The 17,335-nt window shown below is 44.3% G+C and overlaps 1 protein-coding gene across 1 annotated transcript; it reads left to right on the top strand.

The window, feature by feature from the left end:
* Nucleotides 1-1,899: 1,899 nt before the first annotated feature.
* Nucleotides 1,900-11,222, top strand: LOC144508511 (tumor necrosis factor receptor superfamily member 6B-like). Its single transcript, XM_078236495.1, has 4 exons — nucleotides 1,900-1,980; nucleotides 4,345-4,729; nucleotides 6,784-6,984; nucleotides 9,720-11,222. The coding sequence occupies exons 1-4, from the start codon at nucleotides 1,969-1,971 to the stop codon at nucleotides 10,004-10,006; spliced, it is 885 nt and encodes a 294-aa protein (XP_078092621.1). The 5' UTR covers nucleotides 1,900-1,968; the 3' UTR covers nucleotides 10,007-11,222.
* The last annotated feature ends 6,113 nt before the right edge of the window (nucleotides 11,223-17,335 follow it).

The following is a 17,335-nucleotide window of genomic DNA, read 5'->3' on the forward strand; positions in this document are numbered from 1 at the left end:
AAGGGCAGGTTGACGCATTTTGCATCCCAGACTCAGGGCCCTATTTTACCATTGCCTCATGCCCGTTTTCGGGTGCGAAAACGTGGTAAAGTCGGGTGTGAGGCCATTATCGCGATTTGCACCCGCGACCGCGCAGATCGCCACTTTACCGAAACCTGGGAATGGCGGCGATCCGCTTCGCGCCCAAAATAGGCGCAACGGCGATTTAAATGTATTTGCATGCGTTTAAATTGAATTAATGAACTGCCCGCCCAACTTTATCAGCATTTCCCCCTTTACCACTGCGTTTGCCAATCCGGAACCACGCTGTAATGGACCGAATAAATAAAAGGCTGAAATGGACGCTCCAGCTTCTGAAGGGCGCGTTCAGTGTTTCCAACGACTCACTGACTCAGATCAGTGGTGGGGGGGGGAGGAGGGAGGCGGGTCAGATCATTTTCTGGTCGGGGGGGGGGGCGAGGCGGGGAGTGAGGCCAAATCGTTGTCTGGTTGGGGGGGGGAGGAAGAGGAGGCGGGTCAGATGTATCTCGGGGGGGGGCGAGAGGGCTGTTCGTTGTCTGGTGGTGGGGGGGAGGGCTGATCATTGTCTGGAGGGGAGGGAGGAGGAGGCGGGTCAGATGTTCCTCTGGAGGGGAGGGAGAGTGAGGCCAGACCATTCTCTGGGGGGGGGGGGGGGAGCGGGGAGGAGTGAAGCCAGTTCATTGTCGGGGGAGTGAGGCCAGATCTTTGTATAGTGGGGGGGGGGGGGCAGATGGATCTCTGGTGCTCGGGGGCAGATGGATCTCTGGTGGGGGGGGGCCAGGGGGGTCCGCTGCCACTCTGCGGGTGATCAGTTGGGAGGGGGGCAGGGGTGGCAATCGGTCTGGGTAGTGGGCGGGTGGATAAGGGGGACAGCGATGTGTGTGGATAGTGGAGGGTTGGATAAGGGGGTCAGTGATGTGTGTGGGTAGTGGGGGGGTGGATAAGGGGGACAGTGATGTGTGTGGGGGCCATCGCTCCCGCTTTTCGCTCCCAGGCCTCTTTCTCCGCTTTCTGCGGCCCGGGAGCGATCTGACACAGGCACGCTTTTTCAAATTTTTTTTCTTAACTGCGCATGCGCAGTTCAGAGCTCCATCGTCTCGTCCGTGCTAAGCCCCGCCCACAGCGCGAATGGGACTGGAGATGTTTTTTTCAGGCTGAGAGCGTATGGGGGCGCCTGAGAGCAGATTTCTAAGTCGGATCTGCATTACCCCCAGATTCAGCACTTAGAATGAAAATGGTAAAATCTGGCCCTCAGTGTCCAATCATTCAATCATTCATGTTATTATTTAATCTCTCTCCCCCTTTCCCTTGTATTACAGGCTTTTACCGCTTTCTCTCCAATGCTCTGCCTCTTCTGCTTGTGTGAGCACGTTTATTTTTGCATCTTTTTAAAAAAAACAGTTCTGGGGAAACCTGAAAGGTTAATCGTTCGTCTCTCCACGGATGAAGATACCCCGGCATGCTGGAGCGTCTGGAGGGGAGAGCTGACCCTCCCCAAAATATTGAACTGATAGAAACAGCATCATTCCAACTGAGACAAGCTGACCAAGTAAAAAAAGGTGAATACAGTGAAATGCGGGAAATGAAACATTTCCCGCCATATGGCTTATCTAACTATTGATATAATCCCTTAAAGCGAAAGAGTTTCATAGTCACATAGGCGCGATGAATGACATTCCAAGAACTCGAGCCATCCGCAGGAACCGCACTGTCGATCGGACAAGGCAGTAGGCAAAGCGGTTCAGGAAGCCCAGCTGGAGGAAAGGGAAATTCCACTCGTGTATGTCACAGTCCTTCCCATCACATGTGAGATCAGACCTGTTTATGTTTTTTTTCGACAAGCGTGATGCTGAGGAAAATCCTGGGTGAGTCATACAATCGCCTTTAAATCACACACGGGGAGTGCAGGAAGCCCAGGCGTTTGGAGCAGTCCAAGGGAATATCACCATGATATTCAAGGTAAGCAGATGGACTGCATGAATGAACTCAATTTCTTTTGGGACCAAATGGAAAACAACTGGCGCGACTGGAAAATCTGTACGGAAAGGAAATGCGAACAGGTCTGGCAGCATCTGCGGGAGATAGAAACAGTGTTATAATTTCAGCCCGGTGCAGACACGAGTGGCCTCCTTCTTAACAGGTCATGAACTGAGAGCTGTGCACAGAGACTGTCAGACCTGATTGCATTTCCAACCTTCAATGTTATCGCCGGTTAATGTTTCGGCTTTTAACATCGTCTTGGGGAAACATGAGTGAATTTAATGATGTAAATCCACACGCGTGTGGAAGTGTGTAACCAAAAGAGAAAACGCTGGAAAATCTCTGCAGGTCTGGCAGCATCTGTAGGGAGAGAAAAGAGCTGACGTTTCGAGTCCAACATGTGTGCGCCCCCCCAAAATAGAGGACGCTTTAAGAAATTTGCTTCAATGAGGCCAATGATAGCCTGCGCTGTGAAATTCCATGCAGTTGTGCAGTTTCAACCTATTGCTGGTGTGTCATTGTGTGCAGTCTGTGGGAGTTCTGATATTGAACTCTATGTGAAACAGGGTGCATACAACCTGTAGATGGGTTAAAGCCAGGCTTCCCAAACTGGCTTGCCACTTGGGGTCTAAAACAGTGCAAGCTGCTTTATGCTGTTAACGACTTATTTTCCTCGCCTGCAGGTGTTTAGAAATTTATGGATGTGTTGCTTCAAGAAAATGGGCTGCTTTGCTCAAAACTGAATCGTGTAGTCCTTTAACCGCATTTTAAAAGGGCAAATGCAGATAACTAAATTGTACTGTGACACTAACAATTATTCAGGTTTGGGTGGGCAGAGTTGCTAACTGTGATTATGTGTGTTTCTGGAGGTTTTAACACATGACTCCCCCATGTTCCAACGCATCCATCCTTCTGACACTGCCTTACAATGTCAATTGGAAAACAAAAATTTATCGCCCTAAAAGGTGATTCTTGACAGTTAGCCAAACAGCTTTCAACCTCCCTGCCATTTTCAATATTTTTATATCTATTAAAAAGAAATGTTGAAAGGAAATATCAATAAGCAATCTTTTTTAATGCCCTGACAATTTTGCTCCTGGAGGTTGATCTTCAATTCTTGGAGACCTTCAAGTCAATCCTGGAGGAGTGGCAACCCTCCTTGTTTATTGGTGGCATGGTGGCACAGTGGTTAGCACTGCTGCCTCACAGCCCCTGGGACCCGAGTTTAATTCCCGGCTTGGGCCACTGGCTGTGCGAAGTCTGCACGTTCACCCTGTGTCTGTATGGGTTTCCTCCAGGTGCTCCGGTTTCCTCTCACATTCCAAAAGACCTGCTGGTTAGGTGCATTGGCCATACTAAATTCTCCCCCAGTGTACCCGAACAGGCGCCAGAGCGTAGCGACTTGGGGATTTTCACCGTAACTTCATTACGGTGTTAATGTAAGCCTACTTATGACACTAATAAATAAATTTATCATGCCCAAAGGTCATGCCCAAGTCGGCAGCAAGACCATCAAATTGTAGAAAAGTGGAAAGATTTATTAAGTATAAAGTAAATAAACAGAAATTAAAGACTGGTTTTAACAGATTATACGTCCCTGTTTCGACCACAGGCAACGCATGTGCTTAAGCACGGACTGGATTCACCTTGTAGACATTTCTTTCTTGTCCCATTCAGATTTCTGTTCAGTGCAGAATCCTCACATTTCTGTAGTTTATCTGTCAGACCTCTGTGATGTGCTTAGTACTTGGATCTCGGGTAGAGGTAGTCCCTTCCCTTTGGTTCTGTCATCTTTCCACTGCAAAGATCAAGAATTTCACCTCCTTCCTTAAAGCCTAAACAGTTAACTAGCCCCCTCGTTTACAAAGTATTGGAGCAAACATGTTACCTGGACACCAATTTTGATTTGTTATTGTTCATTTTTTGGTATCTGGCAATTAGCTTTTGTGCCTAAAAAAGAAAGTTCTTACACATCCAGACACCTTATTCATTTATACTTGTTCTGACTAGTATAATATAATTTCTTGCAGTCGGAAGCCTGTAAGCAAACTTGGGTTGCAAAGGTTCACTTGGAATCTTAAAGAAAATGTTTGAACCTATACAGGCTTGTGCTGAAACTGCAGAATTTGAACACATGGTTAAATTCCTTCATGAAGTGTAATGTTGAGGCATGTTTTTCTCACATTTGTCATTGTCTGAGTTTGCCCTATTAAGTGCATTAGCACTTGATGTATTTTTATGCATATTGTACAAGATTATTTCAGAGGTGATGTACTGAATGGTAGTGATAGACTGTTTACATCACATTTAATTCTTATTTTTGTCTTACCATTTCTCCAACAGTGCTTGATCAGTATTCTACTAACAGAAAATGTTCGTTCAAGCTGGCTTGAAACAGTCAAGCCTACTTACAAAAGAAGAGATGCAATAACTGGTCAGATGGTAACATGTGAGCAGTGTCCACCTGGGACATTTGTGAAAGAGCACTGTAACAGCATCCAACCAACAATATGTGAACGCTGCCCAGACTTGCATTACACTCAGTACTGGAACTACCTTCAGAAATGTCGCTACTGTAATGTCTTCTGTGTTGACTACCAGTATGAAAAGCACCAGTGTAATTCTACACATAATAGAGTGTGTGAATGCCAGCCTGGCTATTATTTAGAGTTTGAATTCTGCCTCAAACAGTCCAACTGCCCTTATGGTGCTGGTGTAATTAAAATGGGTAAGTTTCATATTTCCGTTGTTCAAATTTATATGATCCATTTGTTAACTTGACTATGCACTTTGTTTTCAGGAATCATGATTTTATTAATTTGCTGTAAAAATATAAAATTATAAATCTTATAGATTTTAATGTTTAGACTATAAATTAATGTTTTCCATAGAATGTGCAATTTTTTTAATATATGAAAAATTGTTCATTGATATTATTCCTTAGTTTTTTGCTATTTTTTCATGGATGTGGGTGTCGATGACAAGGCCACTGCTTGTTGCCGATTCCTAATTGCCTCTGAAAAGGTAGTGGTGCATTGCCTTCTAACTTAAGGGTTTGCCAGGGCACTAGTGAGGGCAGTCAACAGCATTTGCTGTGGGTCTGGCATCATATGTAAGCTGAAACAGGTGAGGATGGCACATTCCCTTCCCTGAAGGATATTAGTGAACAAAATGCATTTTGCGACAATCAATTATGGCTTTACAGTCACCATTACTGAGACCAGCTTTCAATTCCAGATTTACTTGTTAAATTTAAATTCCACCAGCTGCCATCATGGACTTGACCCCATGCCCCCAGAGCAATAGCCTGGGCCTCCTGATTATCTCTACTTCACTGTCTCCCCGTGTGTTAGTGAGAAATTGACTGAAGTTAATTTTTGACACATTGACCTCTTCTACACCTTCCTGGCCAATAAAACATTTGATCAACAAAAGGCCCACGCCACAATTTCCCATCTTGTCACCTGTCAGCCGTCCCTCCCAGAGCAGATCAATAGGAATAATAATGGGATAAGTTAACAAATTAAAATGAGTTCACAACTAGTCAAAGCTTCTAATTTAGCATTTGTCAATTGGCAAGGAATCCTAGGAATGACTCCCCTCGGATTCTTACAGAATCCAAAGGAGAAACAAAAGAAGATGCTTGTTAGATTGGAAAGTTGGCATAAAAACCAGTTAAGACTAACGCACGGTGGCACAGTGGTTAGCACTGCTGCCTCACAGTGTCAGGGACCCGGATTCGATTTCCGCTTGGGTTTGTGTGGAGTCTGCACGTTCTCCCCGTGTCTGCGTGGGTTTCTTCCGGTTTCTTCCCACCCTCCAAAGACGTGCTGGTTAGGTGGATTGGCATGTTAAATTCTCCCTCACTGTACCCGAACAGGCATCAGAATGTGGCGACAAGGGGATTTTCACAGTAACTTCATTGCAGTGTTAATGTAAGCTTTGTGACTAATAAATAAACTTTACAAAATTTGATGATATAGGTTTGGAAACTCAATATGAACTGCCATCCAAGCACTTAACTAGTGTGGTGAGAAAGTTTTGAACTGTCCCAATATATAGCCTTGCTAAATATTTGTTGTGGATGATAGAACAGAATCATTAATACATAGGGCGGCACGGTGGCACAGTGGTTAGCACTGCTGCCTCACAGCGCCAGGGACCCGGGTTCGATTCCTGGCTTGGGTCACTGTCTGTGTGGAGTTTGCACGTTCTTCCCATGTCTGCGTGGGTTTCCTCCGGGTGCTCCGGCTCCCTCCCACAGTCCAAAGATGTGTGGGTTAGGTGGATTGGCCGTGCTAAATTGTCCCTTAGTGTCAGGGGGAGTAGCTAGGGTAAATGCATGGGGTTATGGGGATAGAGCCTGGGTGGGATTGTTGTCGGTGCAGACTCGATGGGCCGAATGGCCTCCTTCTGCATTGTAGGGTTCTATGATTCTATGATCAGTTAACAAGGATCTTTTAAGATAACTAAATGTCATTGAACTAAAGGAAGTTACTTGAAAATTGAATTTGCCTAAAAAATTATTTTTTTTGTGAATGGAATTATTTCTTTTAATGGATTACGAAATGGGATATTATATTCAAGCAACATTTTTCTGTTTTGTACCTAATTCCCAAATTCATCAAAAAGAACACAATCTTGTTTCTATCAGCCTGAAACAATAAAAGACAAACTGAATTCCACTTACTGCAAAATGTGCTACATACTGCTTTATATGTAACAACATAAGGGGATATTTATCTTGAGTTTAACATAATCTGTGAATTTAATATTTCCCAGGTACCCCTTACAGTGATACAAATTGTGAGCCATGTAGCCACGGTTATTTCTCTCCCAGTGTCTCCAGTTCAGAGCCTTGTTTCATACACACAAACTGCACTAAAGAAGGCTTAGAGGTGAATGTACCAGGTAATCAATACCATGACACCCTGTGTACTTCCTGCAAGAAACACGATGCCAGTGGAACTTTGGATGATTCAGGTGTGTAAAGTAATCTACTCAAATGGAATGTTGCCTAAGTGCCCAATATGTTTTTTTTTGAATGATAATTTGTCATTAAGATTCAGTTCCCTGACTAAACACCAATCTCATTGAGGTGCTTTACTCTTTAGCAAATGCTTTGCGAGATTAAAGCTGCATGGAAACGCCAAACAGATTCCATTTGGTGCCCCTTTCGGGATGGGAAACTGCATTGGGAGTTCTATACTCAGTCAGCCAGCAGTGTGACTGACTAGGAGGCTTCCAACTCTCCCACGTGAATTAGACAGCTGGATTTTCTAATTATTTATCCTGGTGGTTTATTTTAAGTATGTTTTAAAGTTACTGGCATTAATAAAAGAAAAACTTGATTTTTACGACCTCAGGACATCCCAAATATTTTACAATAAAGTTCTTTTGAAATGAAGCTATAATGCAATGTGGCTACAATTTGCTATAATGTAAAGCAAAGACAGTCAATTTGCATACACAAAGCTCCCAAAAACAGCAATAACATGATAAGGAGCAGGTAATCTGTTGTAGTGATGCTGGTTGAGAAATTTAATATTGGCCAGGATGCTGGGGATAACTTCCCTATTCTTCTTTGAAATCATGCCATGGGAGCTTTTGATGTCTACCCGAGAGGCCAGATGGAGATCTCTGTTTATGACCTCATCTGAACGATGGCACCACTGACAGTATAGCACTCGGTACTCCATTGGAGTCTGAATATTGTCCTTAAGTCACCTGAGTGTGGCCTGAAACCACAATCTTTCGACAGTAACAATTTTACCAAATGAACTGCAATTATTTAAATAAAGCAGATCATATATATCTAAATTGATAACTGGGCCCATGGGGATCAATGGGGGAAAAATAAAGGAGAGTAATGTCCCTTTGCCCACAAAAGATTATGGACGGGATTTTGCGGTCACGATCACCCCAAAACCGGAAAATCCTGCCCAAGGTCAACGGATCTTTGTATCGTCTGTCTCCGTCTGCTACGATTCCCGTGGCGGGTGGGATGGGAAAATTCCACGCTATGGGCGAGATTCTCTGGCCTCCCTGTGAAGTGTTTCTTGGTAGTGTGCCATTGGCCATCAGCAGGATCTTCCGGTCCCTCCACTATCATTAATTCCACCCCTTGCTGCCGGGAAATCCACAGCACGGGTGTGCCGTCGGCGGCGGGACGAGGAGATCCGCCGGTGAGAAGAGTCAAAAGATTTCACCCTATATTAAAATATAAAACTATATCTCCAAAACTTAATTTAATTGAGGTGAGGTGACAGCCCTTGATATCAAGGCCGCATTTGACCGAGTGTGGCATTAAGGAGCCCTAGCAAAACTGGAAGCAATGGGTATCAGGGGGCACATTCTCCGCTGGTGAGAGTCATACCTGGTACATAGGAAGATGGTTGTGGTTGTGGAGGGTCACTCATCTCAGCTCCAGGACATCTCTGCAGGAGTCCCTCAGGGTAGTGTCCTAGGTCCAACAATCATGAGCTGCTTCATCAATGACCTTCCCTCCGTCATAAGGTCAGAAGTAGTAATGTTCGCCGATGATTGCACAATGTTTAACACCATTCACAACTGATACTGAACAGTCTATTTTCAAATGCAAGATCTGGACAATATCCAGGCTTGGGCTGACGTGGCAAGTAACATTCACGCCACACAAATGTCAGGCAATGACCATCACCAATAAGAGACACTCTAACCACCACCTCTTGACATTCAATGGTGTTACCATCACTGAATCCCCCACTGTCAACATCCTTGGGGTTACCATTGACCAGAAACTCAACTGGGCTCATCACATAAACACAGTGGTTACAAGAGCAGGTCAGAGGCTAGGAATATTGTGACAAGTAACTCACCTCCTGACTCCCCAAAGCCTACCCACCATCTACAAGGCACAAGTCAGGAGTGTGATGGAATACTCCCCGCTTGCCTGGATGGGTGTAACTCCAACAACACTCAAGAAGCTTGACACTATCCAGGACAATGCAGCCCGCTTGATTGGCACCACATCTACAAACATTCAATCCCTTCACCACTGATGCTCAGTAGCAGCGGTGTTTACTATCTATAAGACGCACTGCAGCAATTCACCAAAGATCCTTAGACAGCACCTTCTAAACCCACGACTGCTTCCATCAGAAGCACAAGGGCAGCAGGTACATGGGAACACTACCACTTGCAAGTTCCCCTCCAAGCCACTAACCATCCTGACTTGGAAATATATTGCCATTCCTTCATAGTCGCTGGGTCAAAATCGTGGAATTCCCTCCCTCACGGTATTGTGGGTCAACCCACAGAACGTGGACTGCAGCGATTCAAGAAGGCAGCTCACCACCACCTTCTCAAGGGCAACTAGGGATGGGCAATAAATGCTGGACAGCCAGCGACGCCCATGTTCCACGAATGAATTTTTAAAAAAATTGTTTCACAAGAGAATTGTTTCACCACCTATATACGGTACATTATATTAGGAACTATTTTCCACATAAACATTCAGTTTATAGAACTCAGTGTAAGGTTCAGTCAGGACGATTTTGAGCTTTCAATGCATTTTGTACTGAGAAGGAAAACAAGACAAGAAAAAGACAAAGTAAGGTTTTTGTGACTATAAATATTATGCGAATCGTTATATCCAAAACCTCCAAAAGGAAGCTAAGAACCAATATCGCCCACCTAATAAAATGTCACATTTTAATTTTCTTCCTTTCTCTCAACAGCTCTTTCTCCCTGCAACGAAGCAATTATTCAGTTTGTGGCGTATCAGAAGATTCCATTAAAGAAGCTGACGCGATTTCTTTGTTTACTTCAGATTGAAGAGGCAAAGAAGGTTAGCAAAGAATTGAGAACACATAACAAGCATATGATGCATGAAAGGTTACATCTTCTTCTACTGAAATGGAAAGAAGGTATCAAGAAAAACCAGCTAATGGAAAAAATCTTGCATACAATGAGAAAAGCAAAGTTGAAGAATGTTGTAAAAAATGTCCAAGAGCGTTTTATGTGAAGTGCCAACTCAGCTCTCAAATATAGGTTAATGTGCATTGAATAAGTGCAGAGGACAACAATGCATTATCATTCTTTGATTATTTGAAAGATGATATACAAATGTGCATTGTTGTTATATGTACAAAGTAGGAATGTGAATAAAAGTGTGAAATATTGTTTCATTATTGAAACAGTAAAATTGGACTGAAAAGCATAAACTGCCTATTTTGGTTTGGTTATTTATTTTTCTATTGACTTTTTTACATGTAAAGGCGAAGATTTTATAATGTATGAAATAGCATTTGTAACACTCAAAATTTGAATCTTGTGTGGAAGATAGAATGCTCAGATTGAAGTTTCATAGTTTGGAAGCCAAATTGTGTGGAAGCTAAAATGTTCAAATTAAAGTTTCATGCCTTCTCTGTACAGTTTTTAAAATGTTTTATCAGCTTGCCTATCCTCAAAGGAGTCAGTGTCTGCTATTCAGCATGAACAGGCTAATCTTCATCTGCATAGGCCCCATAACATCCTGCTTTTCCGCCTTCACCAGAGGCTGAGCAAGACAAGATTTTTCCATGACAAATACCAAAGGCAAGATATGGGGATATGCTTTGCAAATGAAGGATTAGCAGCAGGCAGTTTTTCATCGAATGAGAAAGGGCGAAAAGCCAGGATTTAATTGGCAAATGTGTATGTCAATGAAGGATTAGAAAAATTGCTTGTTTCTGATTTTCTGTAATTGACTATAACTGCTGAGTTGTTTATCTCTTACTTCAGAAACACTTGCAGGACAACTGCAGGGTGGTTCTCTTTGTGCACAGGTCATTAAAAGTCTCACATTGGATTATGCATGGTGTTTAGCGCTGTTTGTACTTAAGTCGATTAAGAGTGCCTAAGGATCTCTGACAGTTTTTGGAGGTTCCGCCAAGCTTGCAACCCCCCCAGAGTGTCTACATGAGAAGGAAGTGTGGTGCCTCGCTGACCAATGGCTCAGAGACCATGGCTGCCTGGTTTTGGGCATCGAGCCATCTTGAGGAACACACATGTTGTGCTGTGTAAACATTACCGAGGTATGCAAAGAGGGTTCAAGTCCCTCAGGGTGCTTAGCGCTGTTTGTACTCAAGTCGATTAAGAGTGCCTAATGTTGCTGGTACCCAGGATCTCTGCACTTGCTCATTCATTTGCTTTATGTACAAAATTGTATTTTCAATCAAATAAATGGATGTTCTTTTTTTAATACATTTTTCTGTTTCTATTCACAATTCCATTGTGCTCCACATATGTTTTTATCATCTATCAACACTCTTTGAGCTATTTAAATTCATTAAAACACCATGCAGAGATCATAGAAGGTTTTTGTGTTAAAGTTACCTTTGTAACAACAGTGGAAGTGGCGAGGAAATGTTAGTGAAGCAATCCAGTTCAATTCCAAATTCTAAAGGTGAATTAATCAAGTAGAAGAAAAAAAGAACTTTAAAAGTTTATTTATTAATCCCAAGTAAGGCTTACATCAACACTGCAATGAGGTTACTGTGATATTCGCCTAGTCGCCACAGTCCAGCGCCTGTTCAGGTCAATGCACCTAACCAGCATGTCTTTCAGGCTGTGGGAAGAAACTGGAGCACCCAGAGGAAACCCACACAGACATGGGGCGAATGTGCAAATGCCACGCAGACAGTGACCCAAGCCGGGAATCAAAGCCAGGTCCCTGGCGCTGTGAGGCAGCAGTGCCAACCACTGTGCCACCGTACCGCCCTAAACTTTAATTTAGAGAATGCCTAATCACAGGATGTCTAAATACTTCACTGCGAATCAGTTACATTTTCTGAAGTGCAGTCAAATGCTGGTGGGTTTTTAATGTATATTTTTCTAACCCAACAAAGCTGGGAATTGTGTGAATGGGGACAGAATAGCAAATGTTGTAGATGGAGCACTAGGATAAAACATTAGAAAGGAGAAACAGCTGTACCAAGGGCTAGGAGAGGTGACCAACGGCTGAATATTGTAAGACTCAAGGTTCTGCCACTAATAACTCAAGCAGGAGCTGTTGCCTTGCGAGCAGGGGGTGAGTTAAAGTTGGAGACTACTTCATAGCTAGCCAATTAACTGGCATAAGAGAGGGGAACTGTTGCCTCAGGCAGTGTGGGCAACATGAGATCATGCTGCAGCAAGCGTTAGTCCTATATTTAAAGGGCTGCCGGAACTCTGTAAAATGGAATAATCCAAAGAGGCAACAGAGAGGGAGTGCAGAAGAACAGAGCATTACTGGGAATGGCTGAAGGATGATCTAAGGTGCCCCCATGATTTACAGAGCCTGCAGCCCTACATGTTCTCAAGACTGCTTGGGCAATGAGGGGGATGCCGCTCCCCTCTGACCTGCTCTTGTAGTCACAATTTCTGGTCAACAGGATGTTGTCCCAGGATGTTCATAATTGAACGTCAAACGGCAATGGTCAAATTTTCTCCTTTTGGAGATGGTCATTGCCTGACATTGTGTTGTGTGAATGTTACTTGCCACTTAACAGCACAGGCTAGAATATTGTCCAGGTCTTGCTGCATTTGGACATGGACTGCTTCAGTACGTGAGGAGTCATGAATGGTGCTGAAGATTGTGCAGTTATCAATAAACACCCCATTTTGACCTCATGATGGAAGGAAGGTCATTGGTGAAGCATGAAGATGGTTGGGTCTAGTTGCATCAAATAGATTCTATGCATGAATTTCCTTGACATGGTTCAATGAACTCATAGAATCATACAGCGGAGAAGAAGCCCTTCGGCCCATCGAGTCTGCCCTGACACATCAGAAACACCTGAAATCCCACCCAATTCCACCTGCCAGCACTTGGACCTAAGCCCTGAATGTTACAATGTGCCAAGTGCTCATCCAGGTACTTTTTAAAGGATGTGAGGCAACCCGCATCTACCACCCTCCCAGGCAGCGCTTTCCAGACCATCACCACCCTCTGGGTGAAAATGCTTTTCCTCACATCCCCTTAAACCTCCTGCCCCTCACCTTGAATCTATGTTCCCTCATGACTGACCCTTCAACTAAGGGGAACAGCTGCTCCTTATCCACCCTGTCCATGTCTCGCATAATCTTGAATACCTAGATCAGGTCACCCCTCAGCCTTCTCTGAAAACAACCCAAGCCTATCCAACCTCTCTTCGTAACTTAAATGTTCCATCCCAGGCAGCATCCTGGTGAATTTCCTCTGCACCCCCTTCAGTGCAATCACATCCTTCCCATAATGTGGCGATCAGAACTGCCCACCGTACTCTAGCTGTGGCCTCACCAAAGTTCTATACAACTCCAACATGACATCCCTGCTTTTGTAATCTATGCTTTGATTGTGAAAGGCAAGTCTCCCATATGCCTTTTTCACCACCCTATTAACATAACCTTCCACTTTCAGATATCTGTGGACAAACATGCCACGATCCCTTTGTTCCACAGAACTTCCTGGTGTCCTACCATTCATTGAATACTTCCTTGTCAAATTACACCTTCCAAAGTGTTCCACCTCGCACTTTTCAGGGTTAAATTCCATCTGTCACTTATCTGCCCATTTGACCATTCTGCCTATATCTTCCTGTAACCCAAGACACTCCACCTCACTGATAACCACCCAGTCAATCTTTGTGTCATGCACAAACTTACTAATCCTACCCCCCACATAGTCATCAATGTCATTTATATAAATGACAAATATTAGGGGGGCCAACCCACAAATCCTGTGGTATGCCACAGGACATTAAAGTCACTAAAGCAGCCTTCTGTCATCACTATCTGTCTCCTACAACTGAGCCAATTTTGAATCCACTTTATCAAATTACCCTGTATCCCATGTGAATTTACCTTCTTTACAAGTCTCCCTTGTAGCACCTTGTCAAAGGTTTTGCTGATATAAACTGCATCGATTGCACTACCCTCGTCGACACACCTGGTTACCACCTCAAAAAATTCAATCAAATTTATTCAGCATGATCTCCCTCTGACGAAGCCATGGTGACCATCCCTACAAGCTTTGTCTCTCCAAGTGGAGATAGATACTTTCCTTCAGAAGTTTCTCTAATAGTTTCCCTACCACTGAGGTAATACTCACTGGTCTGTAGTTCCCTGGTTTATCTCTACAACTGTTCTTAAATGCACCACATTAGCTTCCCTCGAGTCATCTGGCATCTGCTCTGTGGCCAGAGAGGAATTGAAAATTTGGGTCAGAGCCCCTGCAATCTCCTTCTTGCCTCCCACAGCAGCATAGGGCACAATTCATCTGGACCTGGAGATTTATCCACTTTTAAGGCTGCCAACAGCTCCAATACCTTGTCCATCCCTCTGTCAATTTGCTCAAGAACCTCCCAGGCCCTCTCCCTGAATTCCATACATTCGTCCTCTTTCTCTTGGGAGAAGATGGATGTGAAGTACTCATTCAATACTCTACCAATGTCCTCTGGTGCCACCCACAGATTGCCCCTTTCGTCCTAATGGGCCCTACTCTTTTTCTGATTATGCTCTTCCCATTGACATACTTACAGGGTATCTTGGGATTTTCTCTTCCTTCAGCAGCCAGAGCTTTCTCATATCCCCTCTTTGCATTCCTTGTGATATGGGGTACAAACTAATAACGGCATGATGGGAAAAGTGGCTACTTGCTCGAGGTGATACTAACAAAAAAACCACACAACAAAGCAGCTGCTCAACCATTTGACCGTCGCCCAAACTAGTAAGGTCAAACTAAGGCTGACTCTGCTTATCTTAGGGAAGGGAAATAATAAAACATTATAAGGCCCACTGGCCTGACCTCAGGGTGTTTGACACGTGCCCTAGAACTACGTACATAAAACAAGGCCAACTGGCCTGATCTCAGGGTGTTTTGAGAAATACTTTAGAACTACGTACATAAACAAGATAAGGTCGGAGGTGAGGGAGTCACCGAAGCATTTTGTTCCTTCAAAGGACAAGATAATGTTATTATTGATAAGACCGAGGGGCCTCGGAAGTCATGCTGAGATGCCACTTGTATTGACGTTGTTACTAATTGTTTTATTGCTCATTTTCCCGCGGAAGCCTTTGTCACAAAACCTGATACTGATTTTGGATAAATTGTGGGCTGTTTCTGGGGCGAGGGGCAGACTTGGTGGAGGAATTAGCAGCTGTACCAACTGCTCTCTGACCTCAAGTCTTAGCCATCTTCTGCATGCAGAGCTTCGTTATTAAATGCTTGTTATTTTGACGAGAACGAATTTGTAGAGTCTGTCTTTTACAAGTAATTAGAAGGAAAAAAGTTACACTTCAACATTTGGCGCTGCTGAACAGACACCAATACCCTGGGTGAATTCCGTGAGGGACCGAAGAAGCGATCAAGCCACGACCCGGAGGGCAGAGACGGATGCCGGCACAAGGTAAGATTTGCCTTGGTCTCTCTCTCAGATCGGTGCTACGACCCCTCGTCCCCGATGGAGGACGCTGACAGGTGACGGTGCTCGAATCTAAATTATACTATAAGTAGTGTTTAGGGTCAGGGACCCGATTGTTGTTAGCCTAAGGTCAGGGACCCCCTGATCTCGTGTTGGATCTGGATCAGGGTTATATAGGTTTAAGTTTGGGTCAGGGGCCCTGCGGTTTTTATTTTGGTACCAATATTTCTTTTTATTGAGACATTTTTTTTTTGCCAGGGGCACTGTTGTTATGGGACAAGGTTTAGACAAAACAGCCGGCAATTCTCGTTTTTTTTTTATGTGTTCCACAACACCTTCTCAAAAACGTAGCTTACGTCGTCTGTCTGCGGCTTTGAACATTAAATTGGGTAACGATATTTGGCCACTAGGTGGCACATGGAACCTAGACAATTGCACTGCCGCAGAAAAGGCTATTTGGACGAAGAATTCAGGTTCCAAATAGAAAAAAATTAATTTCTGAATGGAAAAAAGCGTCGGATAGGCGCCACGAACATTTATTATTAATGAGTTGGAGGGATAATGCACGTAGAAGTGGGATTGATGTATGTGTAGATGGGAAATCAAAGGATTGGGAAACGTTGAAATTGCAATGTGGCCTTTGGGAGAGTAACCACGATAAGGCGAAAAGGCAGTGTGAGGATAGGAAACCATCGGGTGATAGGCAGGTCGGGCTAGCCCATCAGATTAAACAACAGGAGGATCCTCCCAGTTTCTCTGGCATGCCGCTGTTTCCCTATTCAGGTGATACGGAGGGAGAGGAGGAGTTGACCCCTAGCTTTGGGTTAAAATTCTCCTCAATGCTGTTCAGCTTTCTCGTTAATTGGCTGTTATTAAATGTGCTGCGCGCACGAAGGGGGACACTCCTGTGCAATTAGGCAATGCCCGTGCTGATTCAGCTGCTAAGGAGGCAGCTGTATCGGCCTCTGTCATTGTTCCCACTGGGGGTAATCAGGCTCTAAATCAGGTACCCGTGTTGGAAGCGAAGGGCATGCCAGAAATAACTGAGGTACAAAAATTGCAGAGGGATGCCTCTGATTCTGAGCGCAAACTATGGGAGTCAATGGGGTGTTCGCACTCCTTGGCACAAGACCTCTGGCTTACTCCAATTGGTCAAGCGTGTATTCCGGATTCTTTTATTCATAGAAATCATAGAAACCCTACAGTGTAGAAAGAGGCCATTCGGCCCATCGAGTCTACACCGACCACAATCCCACCCAGGCCCTACCCCCATATCCCTACATATTTTACCCGCTAATCCCTCTAACCTACCCATCTCAAGACACAAAAGGGCAATTTTAGCACGGCCAATCAACCTAACCCGCACATCTTTGGACTGTGGGAGGAAACCGGAGCACCCGAAGGAAACCCACGCAGACACGAGGAGAATGTGCAAATTCCACACAGACAGTGACCCAAGCCGGGAATTGAACCCAGGTCCCTGGAGCTGTGAAGCAGCAGTGCTAACCACTGTGCTACCGTGCCGCCCATTATTGCCACTCCTTATTGGCTATTTGCATTCTTGTACCCATCTAGGCAAGGGGGGAATGGTACAGTTACTTTTAAAAACTTGGTGGCACCCAGATTTGAATACAGCAGCACAAACGCGGCTGGATCGATGCTTCATTTGCATGAGAAATAATAAGGGTAAAGGCACTAAATGCCCTCCCGGAACCACTCCCTTGCCAGATGGACCTTTTGCCTGTATACAGCTTGATTTTATTGAATTACCAAAAGTACAATGCTATCAATATTGCCTGGTGATAATTGATGTGTTTAGTAAATGGATTGAAGCCTTTCCCACCACGAATTGTACTGCACATACGGTGGTGAAGTTATTATTGACAGAAGTTATTCCCCGTTTTGGGGTACCCAAAATGGTGAGTTCAGAT

The sequence above is a fragment of the Mustelus asterias genome, chromosome 20, assembly GCF_964213995.1.
Source record: "Mustelus asterias chromosome 20, sMusAst1.hap1.1, whole genome shotgun sequence".
In the NCBI taxonomy this organism is placed as follows: domain Eukaryota; kingdom Metazoa; phylum Chordata; class Chondrichthyes; order Carcharhiniformes; family Triakidae; genus Mustelus; species Mustelus asterias.